This window comes from Phocoena phocoena, chromosome 10 (genome assembly GCF_963924675.1).
Source record: "Phocoena phocoena chromosome 10, mPhoPho1.1, whole genome shotgun sequence".
Taxonomy (NCBI): domain Eukaryota; kingdom Metazoa; phylum Chordata; class Mammalia; order Artiodactyla; family Phocoenidae; genus Phocoena; species Phocoena phocoena.
The window spans coordinates 18,807,306-18,834,953 of record NC_089228.1 but is presented as its reverse complement, the minus strand read 5'-3'; the positions used below and the strand labels follow the sequence as shown (position 1 = coordinate 18,834,953).

The 27,648-nt window shown below is 42.4% G+C and overlaps 1 protein-coding gene across 2 annotated transcripts; it reads right to left on the bottom strand.

The window, feature by feature from the left end:
- Nucleotides 1-12,390: 12,390 nt before the first annotated feature.
- Nucleotides 12,391-24,802, bottom strand: PROK2 (prokineticin 2). 2 transcript variants are annotated; one of them, XM_065885697.1, is made up of 4 exons: nt 24,707-24,802; nt 21,138-21,263; nt 14,011-14,073; nt 12,391-12,495 (listed from the first exon to the last, which is right to left on the bottom strand). In XM_065885697.1, exons 1-4 carry the CDS (start codon nt 24,800-24,802, stop codon nt 12,391-12,393), a joined length of 390 nt encoding a protein of 129 aa, XP_065741769.1. The 2 variants fall into 2 exon arrangements, with proteins under 2 accessions (XP_065741769.1, XP_065741770.1); XM_065885698.1 differs by lacking the exon at nt 14,011-14,073.
- Nucleotides 24,803-27,648: the final 2,846 nt, after the last annotated feature.

Below are 27,648 nucleotides of genomic sequence, written 5' to 3'. Positions count from 1 at the left end.
GTGGCTCTCCCTTCACCTGCACCGCAACCCGGCCTCTCCCTTTGGCTTGGACAGTGACGTCTTTTCTCCCCCTTCTGCCCCCTTTTTAATTTTCTGAGCTGCCTTCAAAACGGCTCTCGAAGTGCATCATCACTAGGATTGTACAGACTCTTTTTGGGGGGAGGGTTTCGAAGTCCCAGCCCCACCCCAGCTCCTTGCGATTGTTCTCCTAAATATATTTTCATCCTGACAGCAGGCCCTGGAATCTTTGTACTGGCACTGATGTCTTTTATTCCATGAGTTACTCTTTTTTTTTTTTTTTTTTCAATAAAAGCTAAACTAATTTTTTTCATGCAACCTTTCCTAAAGACCATGGCCAGTTTTCTACAGAAGCTATTTTTGACAACCTCAAGTGGCATTACATTTTGCATTGAGGTAGAGGAACCCAGGGGGACTTAACAAGTTTGATTTCTTGAGGGTCTTCTGTTGGCAGCAGGAGAAAAGAGGGAAAGTTGTCTCAAGTTCCCTCTGAATTGCCATCGGTGGGGTCAGTTGGACTGCTGTGGTTCTTTGAAGGCGTTGAGAATTTTGTTCAGTATTGATATTGAATTTAAAGAGCAGAAATGGGAACGAGTAGCAAGGCAGTCATTTTTAATCAGTAACAAGTAACACAAGATTTGTTTCCTACCTTGCTTTATACTACTAGCAAATGCCCGTCAGCGACAACTGCTCTTTGTATCATACCAATCTTGAGTGGAAACATTTCTGTAAAACTGTACCTTTCAAAAGAGTAAGAAGTGTTTTGGTTAGTAATGGTGTGGAGAAAATACAGTATTGCATGTTTTTGTATGTACTGATTGTGGTTCACGGAGGGGAGGGCTCAGAGACAAGCAGAGTGCTAAATCAAAACTGTTTAGGTATTTTTTGCCAATAAAAATTAAAAGAATTTTAGGGGAACAGTTTGTGCTTTGAAGAAACCAGTTTTATTCTGTCTGATGAAACTAATTGCCACTTTGAAAACTGTTATTCTTTTGTTCATGGTATAAATGGATGGAATATAATGATACTCTACTTCTATGAGACAAAGCATTTCCTTAAAATGTTTGCTAGGTTAAGCTGTGCTGTTCTCCTGATGGTTATTTTAAATTAATAATGAGAACTATAATTTTAAGTACTATTTCTTTGTTAGACACGTTGTAACCTTAAGTTGAAAGACTAAATTCTGCAAGTACTGTATTTTTTCGCTTATAACGCTACATTTTTATTAACGTATCTTCCGTTTTGAGGATTTATATCTGTATTTCTCTTTGCATTATATAAATATACCAGTATTTTCATTCTGGAGTGGGTTTTTGTTCCTGTTGTTGTTTGAGGCTGTGACAGGTGGTAATATGCGTCTAAGTAAGGTACTCATGTTTTTATTATCCTTTTAGTGCATGCTGTTTAGCTGACCATAATTTCTAAGACATTTGGAGGCTTGTTAACTTAAAATGCAAGATAAAAAATCTGCAGATCTTCTCTTCAAGGGAAGAAGCAGTATATATATATACTGCTTCAAAACTTTTTTATGAACATATAAAACATGAATGTAAGCAAAGTAACCATTTTGATAAAATAATAATTAAAGTGGGTACAGTAAATATATTGAAATTTGAGTTGCGCATAATATAAACTACTAAATATTCAGTCCAAGATGGATAAGTCATAATAAGAGGGTGTGGCCAATTTCGCAGGTGAATGGTCAGCATTATTTTATTTTGTCCGTAAATGTCAATCAGTCTATGCAGACAGTCTCCTATTTGGAAAGTACGAGTAACTCTCAGCCTGTTTCTCCCCAGATCATACGACCGGGTAGACATTAATTATCCAAGGGCCACTCATCAGAAATCTTAGCTTATCTAAAGACAGGCCGAGGAAGTAAATCTCTCCTCATCCAACATCCCCCCACCAGCCACAAGTGATCCAAGTTCAAAAAACAGAAGTCACTAAGCCTATGTGATGGTCAGAATTTTTAGCACCTGCCATGGCATGGGAACTAGGCTGTCAGGGCTAACTCCTGTTTTTTGTTTTGCTTTGTTCTGACTGGATGGGAGATTTCTAATGAGAATTCAAGTGACAAGTAACGAGAAATGACGGCCAACTGTAAAGGAAAAAGAAGAACCAAGAGATGCGGAGGAACTAGCTGTCCAGAGGAATACGGTGCAGGAGCAAAACTCCCCTTGCACCTCAACAGCTACTTTCATCACTGAATTTATTAGCCTGTACTTTGATTGTTAATTATATTAATAAAGAATCATCAAGAGAAGGTTACTTGTATTTCAGAATACTCTACTTCTTGTACCAGGACAGGAACAATGTATTTGGGGAAGACTTCCATTAAAATAGCACATTTTCTGTCATTGACAAGTTAATTTAGCACAACTCCTCCGCCACTCCTCCCCAGGTGAAATTAATGGGTTATGTCTATACTTGAAGCAAAAGAAAATAGATTGCTTGTCTATAAATCTCTGCATGTCCTGGCATGGAATTATTGGGTCAAAAATGAGCATCTTTAGGTCTTTTGACACCATATGTCAAATCGCTTTGCGGAAAGACTTATATCTACTTTTAGGTTTCCACCTGACCATGTTCATTTTTTACAAATTGAAATATCTCTAAGTGGGGAGGCGAATAACAAATCAATAACCATAACGATGAAGAATAACCTCCATATGCACCATTCAGCCTTGCCAGATCTTGTCAGTCTTGCCATATTGGTTTCTACCTTTCCTTCTTTCTTTCCTTTTCCTTTCTTCCCTTTTTCCTCTTCTTTCTTCCCTTCCTCCCTCTCTTATTCCTTCTCTCCCTCCTTTCCTCCTCTATTTTCTTCCTTCCCTCTCTTTTTCTTCCTTTCTTTCTCCCTCTTTTTGAAAGAAAGAAAATACAACACAATCATTTCTGCCAAGGCTTTGGGCTCACCATCAGCCATCTACATTTTCAAACGCCCTGCCCATAAGAGGTAACAGGGTCCCAGGTCCCGGGGCTGAGTCAGGATGGATCATTGGGTTGGCAAGATTGGTTCTACCCTTCACTGTCTTTCCATGACCCATACCAGTGCAAAATTCTGGTTTGCCACAGAAGGCCTTTTATGGTCCGGCCCCTCCACCACCCTGGCCTCATCTTCCCCTTATATTTCCATCTCGCCCTTCTCTGGTTACCTTTGTATAAGCGCTCCCTGGAAAGCCCGTCCCCCTCCTCTGCCTGGGGACTCCCTCGCCATCTCCTCTAGAGCAGAGGCAATATTCACAATGTGTAATAACTGGGATGACACGGGCATAACTAACCTGTACAGCTGTACCCCTGCGTCTTAGCTGAATATCAGGTTTGTGCTGGACTCAGATCCAAGGCTTCTGGAAGGCCTTCCTGGCCCAGTCACCCCTCTGCTGGGCTCGCACGGTGCACACCTGGGCTCCTGGCTCCCGCGCTGGTCTCACATCCTCCCACTCCCGACTCAGGCTCTGTGCTCCAGCCACTGCAAGTCACTGGCAGTGCCCCGAACAGACCATACTGGGTCACACCAACATGCCTTTGCTGTGTTGTTTCTTGCGTCCAAAGTCCTTACTTCCTCTTTTCCCAACTCAACCGCTGTTAAGCTTTCGAACATACAGGCTGAACTCTTAGACATAAAGGGTGAACTAACCTCTACAGAGAAGGGGAGATTGTCCCCATGCAGGTCCTGAAAACTTTCCAAGTCTCCAAACACAGTCAATAGATCTGAGTGCCACGGTGGGCTGAGCAGCAGGCTTACAGGCATTTCAAGTTGTCCGTGAACTGAGATGGCTGAGGTGGTAAAATGCAGTGGACTCGAAACACTGTTCTCCATTCACCTGGTAGACGTGCCACTCTGTGTGATCCTCCAAGACCACTGGACTTCAAGACCCCCTCTGTGAGGGGCAAAGGAGGTAATGGGAAACTGTCTCCACCCATCCATATTCTAGACCCATATCATTATCCTTTGCATTGTTTATTAGCTGTTTCTCGAGTAAACAAAATTAAAAGCAAACTTGATCTGAGTCCACGGGGTTCTTTATGCTTTTTCTCCAACTTGGACAAGACTTTTGGGATCTACCTCAGCCTAAGAACAGAGCCCTCTTGCCCTCCCTTTTCCTTCCTTTTGGGATATTTTTGATGAGGCTGTAATGCTTGGAGCCACAGCAGCCATCTTGCAACCATGAGAAGAGATACTGTCAACATGGTGAAAATAGCAGACCAGAAAGATAAGAAGAGCAGACATCTGTTTTAACATTGTTGATCTACTTACCCAAACATGCAAACTCGTATCTCTAGATTTTAGATTTCTGGTCTTGAAATAAAAACTGCTATTGCTTCAGGCACTAATATTCAGAAAGCCTGTTATTTGAAGCAACAATTAACTGCAACAATACTTAAAACAATTCCATCCTCTCCACTCCCTTGACAGATATGCCTGATATGCTGGAACTGTAGTCACAAATTTTTTAAAATTAGGCTTATTTAATTCAATTCACATTTCCAGTTATCAGATCATTCAGCCGGCTGTTAACTGTTAGATTAACCTGGCTCTGGAAAAAAATAATACAATAGATTTGACTTGATTTCTTAGATTGAAATAACTCTAGAAGATTTTTAAAAATAACTATTACAAGGCTGGTTCTATTTAATTGCACTTTATAAAAACTGTTACCATGATCAGTGTATTTTTAAGCTTTTAGTAGGATAAATTTAGTTACAGGTATCTGGAAAACCACCTGAATGAATCCATCTAATCCATAGGTTTTTTTTTTTATAAGTTTAATTTTATTGTTTTACAAGAATGACTGAAGCAGCCAGGATTCTTTTTTTTTTTTTTTACATCTTTATCGGAGTATAATTGCTTTACAATGGTGTGTTAGTTTCTGCTTTATAACAAAGTGAATCAGTTATACATATACATATGTTCCCATATCTCTTCCCTCTTGCGTCTATCTCCCTCCGACCCTCCCTATCCCACCCCTCTAGGTGGTCACAAAGGTATTTAAGTGAATAAGAAGCCAGTTTCTATGTTGGGAAGTGCAGGGGACACACAGGATAAGAAAGGTCCAGTTCTCTCGCTGATGAGTTAGCAAGGTAATTGGAGAAACCTGGCCAATGTGCCTCAAACCACAAATCAAGGCAGAACATGAGATACGCCAGAAGAGGGATCGAGAAAAAGAGCTCGGGATAATGAGGAGAACAGACCTCACAGCTGATTGCCCGGAAAGGGCCCTTAGGCAGACTGTCTCTGGTTGCCCTACAGAGGAAAGCAGGAAAAACCAGAAGACGGAACAAAACATTGTCCAGTTTCCACCTTCCCCATCTTTCTGATTCCCGCATGCTCCTCACTCTGGGGTCCATTTTCAAAATAAGTGTTTCTAAGGGAAATAAAACCACATAATTCTCTCTTCAAAGTTTTCTGTTCCAACTCTATGCGAATGCTCAAGTGCCAGTAAGGGATGTGGTCGTTCGAATGGAGAAAGTTTGTTACCTAAAATCTTTTTGCAGGGAGAGCCAGCAAGTCAGATTAGAAATGTCAGAACCGAACAGGAATCAAACAGGTAGCTCTCCAGGAGACCACTCTCCTCTCTTTCCAAAGGAAGGAGGAGTAGCAGGCTCACCCTACAGAAAAAGGTATTTCGAGCTTTTGCTCGAGGGAAAAGGAGAAGAAAAGTCTTAGTAAGTATTCGATTCACCCTATATACTGGTTGCAGGCATTTAAGATAAATAAACAGCTTGAAATTTATATCTGAAAGCCTGAAGACTCAAAGTCACTTCAAATTACACAGAGAAAACATGCACAAATGTTTTAAGCTGCAACGTCAAGGCATAAATGCAACTGTCTTATTTCTCAGTAACATTAAGGAGACAAGTAAATTAAAGCTATTTTACCACTTGGCTTCTAGGAGGAATAATTTAGTCATTTACAAATTAAGTTTTAAGTGGCCAGCCTATTCTAGGTAGAGAAGATGTAAACTGGTAGGAAAGTGTATATTTAAAAACATCACTCGGGATATTTTCATTACCTGAGTTATGCCAGTCTGCGTAGCTTTCTGGGATGAAAATCTTGCTTTCTGCCAGGATGTGATATCTGAGAAGCACACACTGTTTTTCGGTTAGAACCTGTGTTGGAACCTGGAGGGTGCAATAAATGGTTTCACTTTCTTGAAAATACGTAGATGTGCTGTAAGTTTGAAAGGCTTTGAAAAATTATTAAAGTTGCAACGCTGACTTAATACATGCCTTATTAAAATATTCTCTAGAGATCATAAAACTCAAAATGCATGAGGGGATGAAACTTGTCCTCGCCTTTTTCATTTAGCATATTTATTCCCCCCCACCCCGTTATATTTTCCCCCACAGTCCCTGAGTCCTGACCAATTTGCATTGCAATGTGCTTAGCAGAAGAAAAAAAGAACATGTTAAAAAAAAAAAAAAAAGGAAGAACAGATAGGAAAGAACCCCTGTCACAGGTATTCATTCTGCAGAGTGACATACTAAAGAGTTTAACCGTATAGTGTGTAATTCTTTTAACCCACAGTCACGATCCAGTTCATTTGCATATCTATCTTGAGGAATTATGGGATACCAAAGCTATTTCTAGAATTTGATTTGCATAATTGTTCTAATCCTTTATGAGTAGGGTGACATGTGGTCTGACAAAAGATTTTTTTTTAATTTGTAAGTTACTTTATAAGTTTTATAAAGATATTAGAATTCAACACCTTTAGATATATATTTAATACCTGCTTCTATTAAAAGGAACACAATTATACAAAGGCGTGATTAGTCTTCTGCTAACGGCATGTTACTTTACTTTTTGCTAGTTGGAAAAACAGCTTCGTTCACTGAAAGTCTGTCTTTTGAAGTTTATTCTTTTTTTTCTAGCACCTCTTGGTGAGATTAAAATTCATCTAAATGGCATAAGAAAATTTGCGTTGTAATGAGCCTCAGTGACTCTGTCTCCCAAATTTCTTAATCCGTGGGTAGATGACATATTTGAGTTTGAAACAGTAGCGTCAAGAAATACATTTAGGGGCTTCCCTGGTAGTGCAGTGGTTGGGAATCCGCCTGCCAAGGCAGGGGACACAGGTTTGATCCCTGGTCTGGGAAGATCCCGCATGACGCGGAGCAATTAAGCCCGTGCGCCACAGCTACTGAGCCTGCGCTCTAGAGCCCGCGAGCCACAGTTACTGAGCCCTCATGCCACACCTACTGAGCCCGTGCACCACAACTACTGAAGCCCACGTGCCTGGAGCCCGTGCTCCGCAACAAGAGAAGCCAGTGCACCGCGCACCGCAACGAAGAGTAGCCGCCGATCGCCACAACTAGAGAAAGCCCACGCGCAGCAACAAAGACCCAACGCAGCCAAAATAAATTAAAAAAAAATACATTTACACATTTTCCTAGTGTATGGAAAAGGAATGCTCTTGTGACCAAAGAATGTGAATTTAACCATTTCTGATTTGAAGATTCTTCTTCCATTTGGTTATCAGTTTGTCATTATGATATTTTTTCAGGACTGCAATAAACATGAAAACTCCATTCTGGGTGTTTAAGCACTGACCACACTCCAGCCTCACACTCTCCTCTCTGTTCTTCCCCACCCCAGCAGGTAGGAATTCTCACCCAGCCCTGCCTCCTGACCATAATAAAAGCTAAAACGAACCAAACTGCCTTGCTGTTGCCACTTTGGGCTGACGTACACCTGCTCTGTTCTCACCAGAAAAATCCCACGACGTGAGTCATCAATGTCGTCACGTCTTTCCAGTGTGTGTGGCAGCATCTGTCCCAACATCCAAACCAATTTGGGGGGTTGGGGGTTGAGTCCACCTTCTGCAGGGCAACCACTCACTGTGCAAGAACACCAGAACAAAGTTTTTAAGATCACAGAAAGAGGTATTAAACAAATGATGCACTTTTGAAAAAATGATTCCGTTCATATTGATTAGGGGAGAAGCGGAAGTGTTTGAACAGAGCCCTCGAATCGGAGTGGCTGAACTGCTTCTCTGGGCTGCTGGGTGACTGCTTCAGGAAGTCGTTCAGTGACCCACTGGTGGGTTAGCCCTACCTTCACTCTCTGGGTCCAAAGGAGCCAGATTCATTGCTGCATCTCCCTGCTGGAGAGGAAGGGGAGTGCAATTTACTTTTAAGGCAGTGAGGCATATCACTTCTGCCCACGCTCCATTGCTAAGTTACATCTGGCTACCGGTTGCTGGTAAATGCAGTCTCTAGATGTCCAGATGAGTGACCCAGTACCCAGGTAAAACGTCTTGGGGGAGGGGCAAGGGGAGGGAGAGAAAGAAGGGAGAAAGGAGGGAGCGGGTGAGGGAGGAAAGAGAGAAAAGAGAGAGGGACGGGGAGGGGGGGGAGAGAGAGAATTTGAGAATGGATAAATGAATTGTGGAAGACAATTGGAGTCTACCAGCCATACCTTCCATTCAGGGATTTCCCCCCTCCCTAACCGAATCCAGGAGAATTAACAGGGAATGTTTAACATCAGTTGTCCAGCGGACTAACGATAGCAGACAACATTTAACTCCCAGAGCCCAATCACAATACACAGTTAGCAATATTACTGTGAACATTTCTTACTTCGAGCAGCAAACGTTTTCTTTTAAAATTTTATACAAGAGTAAATATTCACTCATATACGCACATCCTGGGTCTGAAAATATTTTGCGCCTCCATTTTGAACTCCAACTTGAGATTTCAAAAATATATCTTAAGAGGAAATGTTCAGGAGGACAGGCTGATCAGTGAAAGGTCCTTGGCAACATCTAAGCAGAGAGCCATCATAAAAGAAGAAGGATTGATGTTACTACCAACACACAAGGCTGTGCCCGTCCATCTCACAGTGGACCCTATGGAGAAGGGACGAAACTGATTTGATTCGAGACAAGACAGGAGAGGTGAAGGTTTGAGGGTGGGGCGGGAGGTGGGTAGAGGTGAAACAAGACTGGCATGGAGATAATTATTGATAAGAAGCTGCATGATGGAGATAGAGGCTTCCTCATACAATTTGGTTTAGTTTTGTTGATGTTTAAAATTTTCCATAAGAAGTTATTGCTTTGCTTGTTTGCTTTGAAGAATGAACCACACACACTCATGCCAGCCACAGTACTGTCTCTAGGGAACAGGCCTGTTCCCAGTCACGTGAGAAAACACCACTTGTGAAAACCATTAAAACGGTGCCTGACTTTATAATCTTGTGAAAAATGAAGTGAGAAAAGAGTCGGGTGAGATTTCTGATAGGACCAACGATGAGTAAAGTCTGTTTATGTGTTTCACCTATCGCTGGTCTGGGTTGGTAAAGCTCCAACAAAAGACACAGGGATGTGCTGGGAAGGATGAAGGTCTTCAGTTAGATAACCGGGTTTGTGAGGGCACAGTTTTGGCACACACTTTTCTACAGTTAAAAAAAATGCTGCTCTTGAAAAAAGGCTCAAGTCAGACATGACAGTTTTCATGAAAATCAATGTTTGCCAAGAAATCCAAAGGTCCATTTGAGTTTGGTCAGTTGCTGCTGGCATAAGGTCTATTTCTACCTTAGAAAGCATGGAATCCATTCACAATATTTATATCAGACTAGATAGATGACTTAAGTTTTCTTGCATAAATTCTCACTTTACCTTACTTTTAGAAATTCTGGCCTACGAAGTTCCAGCTTCAGTGAGAGATTGTCCCGGGGACTGGAAGAAACAGCACCACCATCTTTACAGCCCAAGACTTTGTGTGCTTTGCACAGAATTATTTTAAAGGCTCTCCATGAAGCATGATCACAAGGTTTTTGAAACAATGGTTTGATAGGTGCTAACTTTGGTAACAAGTTAAATAATAACCAAATAGAAGGGTACACTCCTCAATAAAAATAATGACGATGGAGAGAGGTAACAAATGACAAAGTTCTGTTTTTCTTTGGATCGTAGTGAGTCAGTAGGTACAGTTCTAAGTTTTCTACACAAGCTTCACATTTGTTCTCTTGGCTGTGTACATGTAGTCTAAGTTTTTAGGTAGCGATTTAAAATATTAAGTTGATATATATAAAAGCAAAATTTTATAAAAGTTATACGTCTTTTAACCTGGGGGGAAACAGATGATGGACCCAATCAAATTTTCACCACTTATGAAAAAGGACATGTTGAACGTTATATAAAAAGAGCACTGAGCAAAATTACCCATAACTCCACTTGAAGTCTATTTTTCTTATCCAACAAACTGACCAAGGAATGTTTCTTGAACCCAAACTAAACTGAACCAAAATTAGTCCTTCTATGACCAAGTATGGCACTTAGTACAATTACAAAATGGACAATTTTTTTTTTTTGCAACTGTTAGTGGGTTAGCACGGCCACTTTAGTCAGTTAAACACATTCCAGAAGTTGTTTATTTGCAACGTTGAATCCATTTACAACACTTGGTGGGTTTTTCAAGGCCAGGCTACACTGGCATCGCCGTACGGCCAGCACCTAAGCACCCTGCCTAACCACCCGTGATCAACACCCTGTTACTATTGGCTGAATCAAGACAGTGAAGTCCTGTGAGTCCATTCCTGATTACAGTCAGTTTTGCATGTCATAATTTTCCTTCATGCTCCAAAACCTCACTGATTTAACACATTATTTTTATACTACCTTAAAACTCATGCAGGGCTTCCCTGGTGGCGCAGTGGTTGGGAGTCCGCCTGCCGATGCAGGGGACGCGGGTTCGTGACCCGGTCCGGGAAGATCCCACGTGCCGCGGAGCGGCTGGGCCCGTGAGCCATGGCCGCTGAGCCTGCGCGTCCAGAGCCTGTGCTCCACAACGGGAGAGGCCACAGCAGTGAGAGGCCCGCGTATCACAAAAAAAAAAAAAAAAAAAAAAAAAAAAAAAAGTAAAAAAAAAAAAAAACTCATGCAAACAGAACCTTCCAGTACGTAAAATGAAAACTTACACACTATTAGTACTATATTACCGACTTTGGAGTCTTTACCCATTTTAGAACGTGGGCTATATAGAAATCCGCTTGCAATACCAACTGACAGCTGTGACAAAAATAAGCATATGATATTAAAAATAAATCAAATGATATATAGTACCATCATTATTCTGATACAGAATTTTTACACAGCAATATTGATACAGGTACAAATGACGGGACGTCGGGCAATCCATTACAACAGACCTTTGGGTTACAAATAAAGTTTAAATGACAACTTAACACCGATTTAAAAATGATAACTAGTGTTATGCCAGATTAAAATCAATACTTCCTCTTCAAGTGACATTTTCTAGAACATCTCTAGCTAGGAGACTTTCGTTAAAAAAAAAAGCAACTTTATAAAAAGGAAAAGAAATAAATGTAATATTATACTGGAAAAGTCTTTTTAAAAAATCCCAAATCTAGAAATCTGGACTAAATTAATTTGACTTCCCATTCTTTCTGTCCTCATACTAGTCAAACTGCAGAGCTGAAACCCACTTGCATAAGCAGGTCCAGTTAAAGTTCAGAAGCACCCCTGCCTCCACTCCATATAAGAGAAGTTTGGGGGGTCTAGTTCGACTACACATTCTTTTCACTGTTTAAGTATCAGGCAAAAAGCTTGATTCTCATCAGTGATTCTGCCAGCAAGCTCAAGGATGTGGATCCCCACTTTAAAATGCTAGAGGCTCAGAGGGAAATGACAAACAATAAAATGAGAGTCTTAAAACTCACTGAGGAGTGAGGGAAAGAGACCAAGGGGTGTGTGTGTGTGTGTGTGTGTGTGTGTGTGTGTGTGTGTGTGTGCGTGTGTGTGCGCACGCAGTGGGGCAGGGGGTGTTTTAAGAAAAAGAAAGTTTCTGTACCAAAATATCAAATTCCTATTCTCCGCACTTCTGTGAAAATGGACAAGTTATTGGCATTAAAAAAAAGCCAAACCAAAACACAAACAGGGAAATGAATGAGAACTGGCTCCATAATGCCTTGCACTTTACATTTCTATACAAAACATAAATCCGCTTTTGATTTTAAAAAAAAAAGAAAAGTAACACATCACTTAAAAATCAAAGAGGAGGGCTTCCCTGGTGGCGCAGTGGTTGAGAGTCCGCCTGCCGATGCAGGGGACATGGGTTCGTGCCCCGGTCTGGGAAGATCCCACATGCCGCGGAGCGCCTGGACCCATGAGCCATGGCCGCTGAGTCTGCGTGTCCGGAGCCTGTGCTCCGCAAAGGGAGAGGCCACAACAGTGAGAGGCCCGCGTACCGCAAAAAAAAAAAATCAAAGAGGAAAACGTTACTTGGAAAGCTGAGGAAGCAATAGCATTTCTTTCTGGCATATTAATTGTTTGGCACAATCACAGGTAAACAGACTTTACGGACATCGTGTGGCTGTTCACACTTAAAGTTTCTCCTCTAAAGTGGTTACTTTCGGGCTAAACAAGTATATCGGTTAAACGAAGTCCGTGAACAGGCTAAGCCGGGCAGGCATGGACACGTGTGATGCATTCTCCGTCCAAAAAATGGAACCTAAAATAAAAAAGAAAACTGAGTCAGAGCAGGAAATGTTAAAAAAACAAAAACTTTGTTGAGAAATCTCTTTGAATAGTAATAGCTAGTGTTTACTGAGTATTAACTATTCATCAAACAACAGGCTTAGCATTTTTTTTATGTATTATCCTTTTCCATCCTTACGACCACTCTGTGAAGATGGCAAATACTTTAATTTACCCAATTTTACAGACAAGAGACTGAGGCACAGAGAGATTAGGAGCTTGCCCAAGGTCACATATCCAGAACTTGAAGCTTGGCTGGCAGGGGGAGCTGAGGGACCAAGCTTTTAACCAGCAAGCTACACTGCCTTCTACTTGTTCTCATTTTAATTCTTTTTAGAGCGTCCTGTGACTGCAGCTCCTTGAGAAGAACATAACATTATGGGCACAAACACATGTATACTGTGAGCAAATAAAAATTCACTGATAATGAGAAATATATAAATTCATACATTTGTGCAAATATGTGAGGGAGTTCCCTGGTGGTCTAGTGGTTAGGATTTGGTGCTTTCACTGCTGTGGCCTGGGTTCAATCCCCGCTCAGGGAACTGAGATTCCGCAAGCCGCACAGCGCGGCCCCCCCCCCAAAAAAAAATCTATAAAAAAAACCCCAGAAATCGTTCCTCCCCCCCCACCACCAAAAAAAAAAGATGTGAGACGAAGTCAAAATTCTGGGTGGGGCAAGGGGACAATAAGAGTAAAATTAGGGAAGGAGGCAAGCTCGATTTGCAGAAATGCAATAAAGCAAACCTGGGCTTAGGGAGAACCAGCAGTGAAAGGTCAGCTTCATTCCAAGAGCTGTTCAATTGCTATTTCTAAAAGCCCTGCTCATGTCTTGGGTGAAGCCGGGTTGAGGAGGGTCAACCAGCAACTGGGGTGGTGGTTCTCTGTGCCGCGGCAAGTGGAGGACCCTCAAAACACGTATGCTTTCTAGAGGCAAACAGCAAAAACCATTCTTCCCCCTGTAGGGGTGGTGCCCTCTTGAGAACCTGCATGCTTTGCAAGTGATAGGGAGAAAGTTTAACCCCAGGCCTGGAGGCAATGGATATTCAATGAAATGGGATGGCAAATTACCTGACCCAGGGTAATATGAGAGGCCAGTTCTTACAGACTCATCCCTCCGGGATCCTTCTACAGTTTCCGCAAGGCACGGAAATGCATCCTTCCCGCCTCCCAACTCTCTGGTATCATTCTAGCGTATTTCCTATTCTTTCCACCAAAAGAGGCTGCCCCACACCAGTAATCTGTCCTTAGGAGAAAATCTGAGATGCATCTTCCAGATGCCCTCTAAATCATTTCTTTATACATCAAACAAAAGGTTGTCTGCAGACAGTGGCAGAACCATTCTAACCTTATTGTTAGGTTGCACTGGATGACCCACAGAATGACCCACAGAATTGGATGGACCCAATTCTATGGGTGTCCAACAACGGTCAAGGCTGATTACTCTGGGCATTATCTTTGGGTGCTCCCATGCTCGTGTTCTTCTTACCTCCTTTTTCCTTTTTCTTCTCTTCCTCTTTCTTCTTTCCTGCCTTCCATTTCCAAAATGGTTCTGGAAGGGCCAGGGAGATGGTTGAGATCATAAATATACAGGGAAGAAAGGGAAGCAGTAGGACGGCAGGGGAGGTATGAGGTGAACAGGCTGAGCCATTCCAGTTCCGTTGTCTTTTTGCAAGGGCATTATTTTCAAGGCTCTAATGACAGCGCCTGCTCGGGGGCACCCTGGCCATCGGCTCCATGCAGACGTGTGCTAGAATGGTTCTGTCACTGTGTGTGTCGATAGGCCCACGGATAGCTGGCTCGTTTGTTGCCACCGAGACTATGTCAGAGGAGGTGGAGGCAGCAGGAATGGCCTGGACAGCTACAAGTGGATGGTATGAGATGCTATAACTCGTGACCTTTATGATCCTTTCGTGACCCTGAGATCTGAGAGATTCCTTTCACCGAGCCCCGAACGACTCCACAAACCAATGGTTCTCAATTTGGGGTGATTCTGCCCCCAGCCCCCCAGGGGACATCTGGTAACGTCCAGAGACATTTTTGTGTGTCACAAATGAGGGAAGGGGGCAGCACTACCGGCCCCCAGTGGCTACAGGCCAAGGATGTTGCTAAACATCCCACAAGTCAGGGGACAGTATCCACAGCGAAGAATTAGCTGGTATAAAAAAATGTCAACGGTGCTGAGGTTGAGAAAAATGAACACAGACAGCGATATCCAAGGAGCCTGGAACAAGTGAGCTCTAACTGTAATAAGGGTGTCAAACTGTATCCATGGAGAACGCCAAGCATGTGTCTTTTATTCATTCATTCAACAGGCATTTACTGAGTGTCACCAACATATCAGACCCGACTTTAGGTCTGCAGATACAGTGACGAACCAAACAGGAAAGGCCGCTGCCCTTCATGGGACTTAAATTTCAATGACAGATACCCAGTAAGATAGCTTCAGGTACTCAGAAGAAGTGCCCTCTTGGTTTCAGTGTGGTGCTCTGTGCATCTCGACACCATGGTCACTCTTTGGCTTGTCACGTAGGTCGTCCTCAGCAAAAGTAGCAGAAAAAAGAAATTAACGCTGGCGGCCTGCCACGGGCCGGGCCACATCAAGGCATCATGTATGAATGTCACACCAAAGCGGGAGCCAGATTTCTGCCTCATTTTGACACAAGCCAAGTGGCCCCCTCTTGAGGTGAATTAACGCAACTGACTGAGGTCACCCAGCTAGAAAAGGAATGTGTCACAGTCAAACCCAGCTCCATCTTCTTCCAAATACCACCAGGCCCAGACTCCAGGCTCTGGGAAGAAAGGGACTCTTGTCTCTGAGGACACAGCACTCTGCTTGGTACACAGGCATTTAACAAATATCTTCTCGAGTGTGTCCTAGCTCCTGCGCCCACCACAGGCTGTGACCTCCCTGGAGGTAAAGGGGTGACCTTCTCAGGTCCTGGAGCTCCCCATTCACCCCAAGCCCCCCTGCCTGGCACTGATCAATGCCACCAAACTCGGAAGCCAAAGGCTCTCGCTTACATAGGGTCCCTCCAGGGTCTAGGAGGGGCCCTGGCAACGTGCTCACTAGGTCGTGTGCTTTTGTGAAACCTTCAAAAATATCTTTGTGTTATTCTTTTTCTTACTGAGAGCACCAAGATTGTGGAAGCGTCAACCTAGATCTGCTCCAACTGCACTTAACATAATGATTAGACTGTCCTGCAGGTCCCTTTATACCTGAATGCCCTTTTCTTATTTTTATGCTTTTCCAAGATCCAGTCTGTGTTTCTCCCTCCTTCCTCTGAGCCCTTCTTCACTGGACCAGCCTGTAGCAGTTTTCTCCTCCATCTGTGAGCTCTTAACCACACAGACCACGACTTCTGACACGATACACCCCATAGATAACTTGCCCGTTTCTTGACTGGTCCATTCACTGCTACTTCTACATTCACTGTATGACAAACCTAATAGGTGTCTGACAGCCACACATGCATGAGAAAGTGTTCGTGGAAGATGCATCTTCAGATGTACAAATAGAGCCAAGGAGCTCATCACTCAGTACCAACTTGATGGTTTACTTTAGAATCAACTATACACTCAAGCCAATGTTTCTAATAGTCTAGGTTTCCAACCAGCAAATTCTAGAAGTTACCGAGGCAGAACCTTCAGCACTCTTGAGAAGGCATGATTCCCAATACATTCGCAGCACTTTTAAAGAGAAAGCAGTCCTGATATGAAACAGAAGTATTATTCGTGCTGTCTCTCAAAACAGAGTCAATTGTGTCAAAGAAGGAAACATAATGGGACACGTGCAGAAAAGCCTAGTCACGTGACATAAAAAGTACTGGCCCTGTTATATTTTTAATCTTAATAAAACCAGGCTTGTTACAACTTTTTCAATAGAAGTACACAGCTCAAAAAAATTCAAATGGTATAACAGTGCATAAAATAAAAATGATAAGTCCCACAGCTTCTGGTTTTAATAGCTATGCAGAGTGCCACCATATCTTAATTTGGTAAAGTTCTAAATTGTTTCTTCTAATCTTTTTGGAGTAGGTATATACTCACATAACCCTAAATCATGCAGTACTTTATCTGCTCCCATCCTGTGAGTAGAGGGTTAACCTGGGGCCTGGGTTGATGGAGGCCGACCTGACATGGACCTGGGCCTCCCACTGCAGTGTGTCCCCAGAGAAAGTAAAGAAAAGCAGGGGATGGTGGGTCAGCCTCACTGGTTGGGTGAAACTGCACTTGAGTTGGGGGAGCCTTGAGCCTCTGGAACTAGGGGGATCATAAAAGATTTGCAAGAAATGAGTGGTAGTTTCTATGAGTCAAGAGGACACCCCCGACACACACACACACCCTGGCAATCATGTATGGCAGCCACAGCACCTGTGTGGACGAGAGGGCAAAAGCAGCTGTGTGCTCGGGGAGCTGATGAGCTCCCAAGGAGGCTAAGATGCTGTACTTCCTACGCTGTGTCCTGTAAGGCTAAGTAAATGAAGTATTAGACAGGTGTGCTCAACCGGGGTGATTCCAGCCGCCTCCAACACCCCCGTCCTCCCCGTCCAGGGGACATGTGGCAATGTCTGGCAGCACTTTTGGTGGGCACAACTGGGACGGGATGCTACTGTCATCTAGGGGGTAGAGGCCAGAGCTGCTGCTAATAAACATCCTACAATGCACAGGGCGGCTCCTACAACAAAGAGTCATCCAGTCTAAAACGTCAAAAGAGCCCAGGTTGAGAAACCCCGTATTAACCTAAAGCATATTCATGTCTTCTGAGTCTCTCTGCCAATCTGAACCTGTAATCACGGGCATGAAGCTGTCCTGAGAGAGCAAATGCAGACAGTGGCTCTTGACATCTGTGACAGCAAATGAGTATACTTTGTTTCTTCCACCCATCTTTCGCTAAATTTTGCACTTATATTAGTTATATTTTAGTATTAAAAAAAAATTTATACTCTATTCGGAAATTATAATGTTTCACCATAAGTTGGTTCTGAAATAGAAACAGCTAATAACTTTTTAATTCTTCCTTTTTTTTTTTTTTAACATGAACAAGACCCAGGTTTTAATCAGAAATTTTTTGCTTCAGAAAAGGAAAATGTATTAGTCAAGTTTTAAAGTACAGCTCAAAAATAAAAATAGAAAACCAAAATGAGGGCTAAAAATGTTAACATAAAAAATGGAATGTAATTTATAAACAAGATTAATTGTTTGAAGGAAACATAGTTGATAAAATTTTTTGATAAAATAATAAGCAATAAGAATAAAAGTACTAGTCACATAATTCTAAACTTCCAAAGCCAATGGGTAACCAGAATGGGATGGACATGGCTAATCTTTATAAACTCTAAAAGTGTGGGTATTAATAGAAACGAATGTTTCTTAAACAGCAAAGTATTCCCAGTAGACATACGATTTAGGAATGCATTCTTAATTGTTAAAAAACTAATTGTTAAAAATCAATACATGTTAAAACTATTATTTGCCTAAAAATGTGTTTAGAAAACATGCATCCTATTCTTTTTAAGTAGACATATTTTGTTCTATTTTTGAATTATCAAATGTGAAGTTAAAAACTTTACAATTACAAAACCGTAGCCTAGCAGTGACTGTAAACTCTACAAGTTAATTGATACATCTGAGAAACAAAACAGTAAAATAAACTCAGGGGCCACCAGTTTCTACTTAAAGGTCTCAGTTTCATTCATCAAATACTGTTCACTTTATCGAAATAAACAAACACCTGTGGCTAATGTCAAGACCAAACCAGAATGGAAAGTTTAAAATTTGAGCAGGTGTAGTCCTCACCTATTCATAGCCCGTGTTTTTAAAGCACCAATACCTGGGACCACAGTCAGAGTTAATCCACTTTATTTTTTAACCAAATAAAAAGAAAACAGGGAGGTAAAAGTAATAAACACATCGCATTAAAAAGAATTTTCTATCTACGTTTTTACCATCTACTAATGAGCTCTAAAACTTCAGAGTGGAGTTTCACCAGGATATGTTTATTAAAAAATGTTTGTTCTTGAGTTGTTTTGAATAGAATATAATTGAAAGATACTCTGGAAGAACTAGATTTTCACCGGGATAAATTTCGCCCAAGACAAGTAACAACTCTGGGACTAGAACTCGGTCATTGAAATGACCTATGAAAATGTGTTTTCAAGACAGAAAAAAAACCAATATGAAAAGCTGTAACACTGAGGTCTAGAAACACATTTCAAGTGGGCATCTGACAAGGGGGTAAGTTCAGATCTGACATTAAAATCTTATTTTTTCAGTACTTCAGTTCTTTTATCACTTAATTCTATTAGGAAAACCCTACTCGGTTATTATAGACTTCGCTATTAAGTGTGATAAAAACACAGCACAGAGATGTCCCTGGGTTTACGGTAGGAGAGTGACTTTGTTTCCTTTCAGAACTGACCTTGCACTAAACCTCAACTAGAAACTAGAGGAACCCAGGGAGGCAGAATCTGGTTCTCTTGTCAAAATATGTCAGATTTGGAAAACTCATCGGAACTACAGAATGAGACAGGGGCCAACTCTGGACCATTGTCCCTCATCTCAGTGAGCATCTTCCCCACACAAACCAGTTCGGGTTAACTGCACTGAAAAACATGTTCAAATTAAACACGACGACAGCTTTCACGGAAGTAGAAGAATATAGTGGTTAAGACCACACAGACAATGGAGCATCAGACGGAAGTGAAATCCACAGCCTGCCCTCTGACCTATCACCTCGGGACCTCAGCCACTCACTGAGCCCCTCTGCCGCTGAACGTTGTTGCACGGAAAATAGGTCAAAAGTAAATCTTTCTTCGCAGGCTTCCTGTGAGTATTACCGTGAGAAACACATCCACAACACTTAGTATCCAGTGTCTGGTACACCACTGCATCCAACGAACGGCAACTAGTACTGCGATTCATACAAAAATAGTCCCCCAGAATGTGTCACTCTTCACTCGCTTTAGCAAACTGGCCCTGAGATTCTTGTACCTGGGGCACACGTGAGGTCATACTAACACTGTACGAAGACAACGTAAGTCTTAAAGGCGGGTGAGTTAAGAGTCAACTTTTCAGCAACAGCAACTCCAATGGACAAAAGATGACTCTCGTTGGATAAGGCAGATGATAAAAACTGAGACCAAGGTCAAAGACGGCTGGGGCTTCACCATCCCTCCCCACCTGGGGTGGGGACGGGAGTGGGGGGGGCAGAGTCTGGCACAGAGCCAGACAACTAATGGTTTAAAACATTTCCTGTCTCAAAATGGCCAAGAATAAAAGGTGCATATCATGCTTACAAACGACAAGACCGGCTCACGGGGAGGAAAGGTCTAAACACAACAGGAAGTGTTTCTCAAGAAAACCACAGGAGAGCCCAATGCCGTCTTCAGATGCGTCCAATCAACCAGGGTCCCCACTACAGCGCACAGAGCGAAACCCAAGCCAATATACGTCCTTCTTTATTTCATTCCAAGAGAGTCAAAATATTAGCTGTTATCTGTAACTCTGGAGGACGGGAAAGATGTTTGGCACTACTACAGTTTTAAACCCTAAGCCGCACGTGGGGGAAAAAAAAAAAAAGAAGCAGAAGGTGGAATCTAGCTTGCTTTGAAAACATTCAACCTATTTTAAGACGAGAGGATACCACATGTAGAGAGAACACTGCAGGTGACTGAACTCGCCGCCAACGAGCCACCAGGCCTGGGACTTGTCCTTCAGCACATATCCCTGCCCCTGCACCCCGTGTAACTGTTGGGTAAATGAAGACGTACCACTAGAAGAGCAAGGCACCTGCAACCTGGCATCCCTGGGGGATCTGGCTGTACTCATACTGTATTTCAAACATTTTGAATCTGAAGGGCAAGGATTCTCCAGGTTCCACAAACTTCTCTGCTCTCTCCTGCCTGCCACCCACCCCCTTCCAGATGTCACGTACAGCTGCCCGACCCCTGCAGTCAGGAGAGTCTGCAACCCCTGGGAACACACAACCTCTAAAGCCCTGTCCAGTCCTGCCATTGGTCCTGCCGCTTCTCGGCAGTCACTTTTCAAAAGTGGCGTTCAGGGCATTGTGATATTGAGCTGTTAGATAATAAATTGGCACGTTAAATATCATGAACCTCCACGGTTGTGAACAAGGCATCCTGTGGAGAGAGTCAAAATAGAGGACTTTCAAGTTAAGATACAAGAGTGATTGCATCATGGATGATTTTCTGCAAAAACCAAAACACAAACTTATTTACTTCTGCCTTTTTGGCAGGTCTGATGTTAAACGTCTTTTCAAGAGCGTGCATACTCTGATTTCTGCAAAGAAGCATACGCAGTATATATATATATCCTAAATTTTTTTAAGCAAATTTAAGTGTTTGAAATTATTTTCATGAAATGCTTCTAATGCCACGAGAAGCATGATATGTAAATGATTAATAGAATAAGGATGGTAAAGGATACAATTCTCTCAAATGGAAAGGGAAAGGAGTGAGGAAGTGGTTTTCCACTTCAACTTCTGATTCCCAACTTCTAGCACGTTACCCTGGGTTTCATGTCACACAGGCCTTGCTCAGAGTTGAGTTACTGCAATGTAAGAGAAGCACCAAGAACACAAATATATATACTAACTTTACGAGTCAGCGGATGGCAGCTGTCTCCCACTTTGCCCATCGGTGTGCAAATCCGTATGCTCTTAACCCAGATACTAACAGCACAGCACATGCCTCCACCGCACTGGGGGTCCTTGTCGCAGGCCTGAAATGTAATAAGCAAACACATAAATACAGATAACAGGAATGACTCAGGCTAAGGGGATCTAAAATTAGCAGTAAAAAAAAAATGCCCTTTTAATATCCAACCACTATGATTTTAAGAATCTTACATATAAAAAAAGAACTGTTATCTTCATTTGCTTGAACATATTTACAACAAAATCTGACCAGAAGTGATTTTCCCACTTGGGTTAAAAAAAAAAAAAAAAATCACCTAAATAATGGCCCACACATTATGAAAATCTTAAACCACAAGATTTTTAAAAAACAAAATGAGCTCTCTTTTTCTTGCACTTTATGGATGAACCAGCTTTGAATTTGAAGAACGTGTCTATATTAGTCTTTTACCATACATGGCCATTAGGAACTCCATAAATCGAATCACAAGATTTTATAACTATTAACTGCAGAATACATTGGGCCCAATTTTAAAAAGGGATTTAAATGGTCTCTAAATCTGGCATGAAATGCTCCAGACCCATAAAGGCACTGATGTCGATTTTTGAAAAATACTCATTTTCTCTTTCAAATATTTGCATTTTGGTTCACAAGATTTGATGTTTCTCACACCACTGACTTGATTTTCACCATTTCCTTTTGAAAGAAAGAAATCTCACAGTTTGAGAATGGACAGAGCAAGACTTTTTGCCTTATATTACTCTTTTCCGGGTGAGTAACCTGCAAAAAGGAAATTAGTGGCTTAGAATATACATATGTGTACATTACAAAATTACCTGAACTATCCTATAAGATCCATCAGATTTAGAAATGCAAGCGACAGATGCAATTATCAACAGTGATTACTCAAGACTGTTGTTCCTGATATAAAAAATTGTAAATACATATAATCAAAGAATTAACTACGGAAGAATTTCCATACTTGACTAAGTAGAAGTAAATAATGAAGTCTAAACTTATTTGCATGAAAATAGATCTGAAGAACTATTCTCTCCTAAACCAACCATAAATAGGATGCTTTGTCTCAATGGTGTGCAGTAATGTTTTGCTAGTGATAAGGTAAAAGCATCCTGTACTATATACGTAAGAAGCTAAAAAGTGTATAATTTAGACACAAATTTTAAATGTAGATTTCATGGAAACAACTAAAACACTTCTTCAGAGTTCTTGGTTTTGGGGACAGCTATAACTTCTCAAAATGGAAATATATGGGCACACTCTTATTCACTATTTTTTCGTTAAAAGTGATCAGCTATCTTGTTTTAGAGTTGGTTTTCTTTCCTCCATAAGAATTTTTTCTCGAGCTATTTAAAACAAATATCTGGATTTAAACTACAATTTTCATCTTGGGGTATTCGAACATTTATAGGAAAATATATAAACATTCCCACTTTTCCGATTTTTATTTGAATGCCAGAAATCACACATATGTAGCCATTTTACATTCCATAAATGAGACGTTCAATACACGATCTTTTCCAATACTGCTTTAAAAAATTTATGTGGCCATATAAATCAATTTAAAAATAACTACATATACTACCCCCCCCAAAAGTAAATATTTAAGGTGGAGGTTTCAGGCAATATTTTACTTCAACAGATGCTCAAGAGCAGGAATTCTGAAGCCCCACTAGCTCTTTTAATAAGACAATCAAAATTCAGCCAAAATCTCTTAAAATTCAACCAATCACTTGGACGTTTAACAGCCTAGAGATGACATATCTAGATAAGTTATTGAGTTTTTTATTTGACTCCAGATGGTTCCTGTCATGGAAACATAACTACATTTCTTTATTGCCATGTTGTTTTAGAGAAATTTTTTAAATTCTCTCTTTTTTTTGTAGCACTGATTTAAAACAACAAGAAAAACAGCACACATCATTATATAATAAGCCCAGTCTAAACCTTAACAGATAAACATTCAATGTGATAAAATTTCATTTTGTAACACAAAAAGCTTCAGGTCTCAGACATACAAAGACCTGCATAGGTTTATATATTTTTAATTAGACAGCTGTTTCCTAATGCCCTTCATATTTAACCCGCTGCTGATCTATTCAAATAGTGTTGTCTTGTGAATGGAACAAAAAGATACTTATATCACAAAGGAATCTGGGACTCAGAGGATTAGGAGAAATTTAAAATGAGCCAGCAGGGGAAGAGGGGGAAAAGAAACTCATCAGGTTTCAATTCTCATGTATTCGAAAGACCTGTAAAAACTCTTTTTCAACCACAGGGACTGACAAAGCTATTCAAATACATTTGTAAAAATCTCTACAAACTATTCTAATAAATATCACAATGCTTATAATTAAGCATCTCTTGGCTGTCACCCAAATACCTATTGGCTGTAACCACATACTGTTCTAGTATGAGGACTTTCAATGTGCTATAAGCCTATTAACTAACATGGAGACAACAGAGCTTAATTTTCTCAAGACAATGACATTTCCCTTAAATTTAAATGTTATTTCATTATCTGTGTATCATCATTTCAAACACAGAAGTTTTATTTAAACCCTATTGTGTGCACTTAGATATCTGAAATAATTTAATGGAGGTGTAAAATAATTTCAGACTTAAAAAAGAAGAGTAAAGCATTTAACAAGCAGGAAATGGTAGCGATTTTGCATTGTTGACGAAGACTAGACATTTTTATCTTGTGCTGTAAACTCATCCTTGGGATCCACACAAAGAAAACTGGTTGTTGGTGGACGCAGAAGAGAACTGAACTAGTTCCTACTTGTACAAATGATGAAGACATCTCTCTAAACTGCAACATCTACATGGCAACCTACTCCATAATTAAGCCAGAGCGCTGGAGGTGCTTTATCAGTAACTGGAAGTGGAAAACTTTTACAGGGAGAACCTCGGGACGCTGGAAAAACAAAAACAAACAAACCAAAAAACCTGGAACCCAGAAGGCAGCGTCCACATTGCTTTTCAAAGTGCACATATGTCCTCAGACCAAGTTATTTCCAAGGGTTTTTGCGGAGGATGCCTGGGGGAGCAAACTCCTTGACTACAGAATTCAGGCTCCCGGGATTTGGGGGTACTGGTCTTGCCCCTCTGCATTTCAGGACACTAAAATTTTAAGGATAGAGGCTGGAACGTCTGGGGAAAGTGCTTGAGAAAACCGCGAAAGGAAACTTCTTTCAGCTTAAGAGAAAAACAGACCAAACACGAGGAGAGAGGGGGAAGCAAGCGGGAGATGGTGGTGATGAAGGTGATGAGGTGAGACTGTGGTCACTTTTTCTTCCAGGGAGCGCCCGATGTCCCGGCCGTCCGCGGCTTTGGGAGCGGGGCACTTTTCCAAGTGCGCCAACGGGCGACTGGAGCAGGAGTCCCCACCCGGGATGACCCCCCGGTGGCCCCCGCCTCCCCGTTGCGGTCGCCACCCCGCCCCCCCACCCGGTGCCTCTCGGGCGCGCGCGGCCCGGGCGGACAGGTGCACCGGGGGCCGCTTACCCCGGTGATGACGGCGGCGTCCCCCGCGGGGGGCTTGAGCAGCAGCGGCGGCAGCAGCAGCAGGAGCAGCAGCGGGGCGCAGCGCGGGCTACTCATGGCGCCCTCGGGCCTGGGCGGCGGTTGGGGGGCCGTTGGGGGCGCGCGGGTTGGAGCGCGGAGCGGCTGGCTGGCGAGCCGGCGTCTCGCGCGAGCCTGCCGGCGGCTATAAAGACGAGCCCCGCAGTGACTCACACCGCCACCCGGGCAGCCGCACGCGCGGGGGCCACGGCGCGGGCACAGCTCCCGCGCCCACCCGGCCCGGCCCGCGTCCTCACCGCGCACGTGCTGCCGCGGGCCCCCGCGCCCCCGCCCCGGGCGCCACGCAGGCAGCGCCCGCCGCAGCCTTCCGCACGCGCCCGCATGGCTTTTGTGGTCGGGGACACCCTCCTCTGCTGTCCTGGTTTCCCCAGTTCCACGTGCTCAGCGCCGCAAACTTGCAGCTCATTTGCTCTCCAGATGTTTAAGGAGCGCCTACTACATGCTAGGCGCTGAGGACACACGGTGGGGAGCAAGGGAGGTGATAAGAACCGCTCAATTCGTTCATTTTTGTATGTCACCTACTGACTCTGGTTCCGTCCTTAGGGTCCAGTAATCGAACAGAGAAAGACATCAAACAAACGCCCTGGGAACGTGGAAGACGGGGGTGGGGTGGGGGGTGGGGGAGAACAAAGGGAGGGCAAAATTATCCCACATCCCTGACGACGCTGAGGGGGTCTGTGCTTCCAGCTGTGGGAGTCCAATTTCTTTCTTTCATTTCAAATGCTGTTCCTTTCTGCTCACATCTGGTTCCGACCCTCTGCTCTCTGATTTTCCTCGCATGCATTTTCTCTCTTTAACATCGCGCCAGCTTCAGGCAGAGCAATTCAGAATGATGCCAAAGCGGAATGAGATCGCCAGGCTTCGGATGCCAGCCTGAGGCCCCTTAAGCTCTAGGTAGGCAGCTCTCTCTTTTACTTTCTAGCCCAAGATAATCACCGTTCAGTCTTTGTAAGATGCCATACGGCGGTACTAGGATTCGTTCATTTGTGTCCACATGACTTGAGTGCCTACTGGGTTCTAGGCCACCTATGAGAGGACCAGTGACAGATTTGCCTTCCACCTGTGACCTTGAGCCTAGCTCCAAGAATCTCAGACTGTTCTTCCTCAACGAAATTGATTTCAAGAAATCCTAGGTGTGACCATACCAAACTTGCTGCCACCGAAGTTTTGGGAAGCCCAACTTTCTTCCTGAAACCTCAGCTTTCCCTGGTCTCAAAAGGACCACAAACTGTTGAAAAGCAGATGCGTCTTCCAGCCTCTGTAATAAATGCAGTGAGGAGAGTGGGGACAAAGTTACTTTCAGACTGTGGGGCTCCCCCATGGCAAAGCATTCAGACTAAACGTGGAAAAACAAAACAAAAAAAAAACCAGGCAATTATCCTAATGAAAACAGCTGAGTATTTGGAAAACTAGATCTTTGACTGATTTTACAAAGCTTTTTCATGCGTGTTTTTATGTTTGAGAAACGTCTTGAAAGAGAAAGCAAAAAAGCATCAAACTTTTTTTTTTATGTTTTAAAAAACTGTTAAAATTGGATCCACGGTAAAATAAGTGGGAACAGTAGCAAGTGACAGATTGGTGGAAAGTTTCCTTTTCCAGTCTCCGTGCCAAGGCTAGCACTGGAATGCTGCCGGGTAAACGTAAAAACCAGTCAACAAGGATTTTAACATTCCTACAACTTTTTTTTTTAATGGTCTATTTCATATTTGTTACTACTGAACGCCAGCTTGGGTATTCCCTGCTTCTCCAAGCATAGAAAACCAGATACGTATTCATAGGAAAATCAGTTTTCAAAAGTAGATGGCTTCATACACTGCTGTTTGGAAAACAATCCTCATAAGGCTGTTTTGAAACAAGCTTGGAAACACTTAACAATAGGGTTGGTTTGGTTTCATATTGATTCTTTTGATCCTGCTGTTTCTTTTAATTGTTTTAATGCTTTAGAGGAGAAATGAAGGCCTCTGATATGACAGATCTTTGCATCCACGGCCAAGTTAGAAAATTGAAGTCTGAAAGGTAGTTCCATCTTAGAAAGATGAAAGGCTGAGTTTAATTAGTTCATAAATATCAGCTAGGAAGGCCAATAGCGAAATAGAAATTGATGAGTAGTTTATTCTGTTCTCTTCCTTACTGTTAATTGTCCCATATGATCAATGCAGCCGTGGGATAACTATAGAAGGAGAAGCAAACTTTGTGTAGTTCGGAGTGTAGCCTCCCGTGTTCCAGCAGACCATCAAGGCTCAGCTGAATTGAAGGGGCAGTACAGGAAAGTCCACAGACGCCAGGTATGTGAATCAGACTGACCTGGATTGGAATTCTCAGTGACCAGTGGACAAGTTGCTTAAATCTTTTAAAGCCTCTGTTTTCTTAGTTGTAAAATGGATGAAAAAATACCAACCTCAAGGTATACCACCTCCATGGGGTTTAAAGATTATAATACCTTAAGGCGCTTATTAGCACAGTCCTTAAAACATACTGGGAGCCCTGTTAAGCACTGCCTCTTATTAAGTCTCTTCCTGTGGCGTCCTCTGATAATGTCAGCCAACACTGATAGTTTTTTCTATCTTGCCCACCAGACTAGATTATATACTCACTGGGATAAGGATCCTTGTGTCTAATTTAGCACACACTCCTCTTGGCACATAGGCATGTGTCAGGCCCTCAGGAACTGATGATCACTGAGAGTATATCCTATGGACGACAGTCTGGATACAGGTTACAAGAAAGAGATATACAGTGTGGGCACATTTAATTTACATGAATCAATTAAATTTACTCATCAAAAACCTACAGGGATACATGCTTTACCTGGGGCAGTTGATTCAGCCTGCCACTCTACTCGGGGGACATGTGACTGAAATGAG

Bases quoted from the DNA above. Each gene is read 5' to 3' on its own strand.
- PROK2 (XM_065885697.1), bottom strand. From the start codon at position 24,802: ATGAGTAGCCCGCGCTGCGCCCCGCTGCTGCTCCTGCTGCTGCTGCCG. The intron at 14,074-21,137 runs GTTAGTATATAT...TGGCCCTTCCAG, and splicing joins GCCATCCGCTGACTCGTAAA to AACCATTTTGGAAATGGAAG. The intron at 12,496-14,010 runs GTAAGAAGAACA...TTTTTATTTTAG, and splicing joins GAAGAAAAAGGAAAAAGGAG to GTTCCATTTTTTGGACGGAG.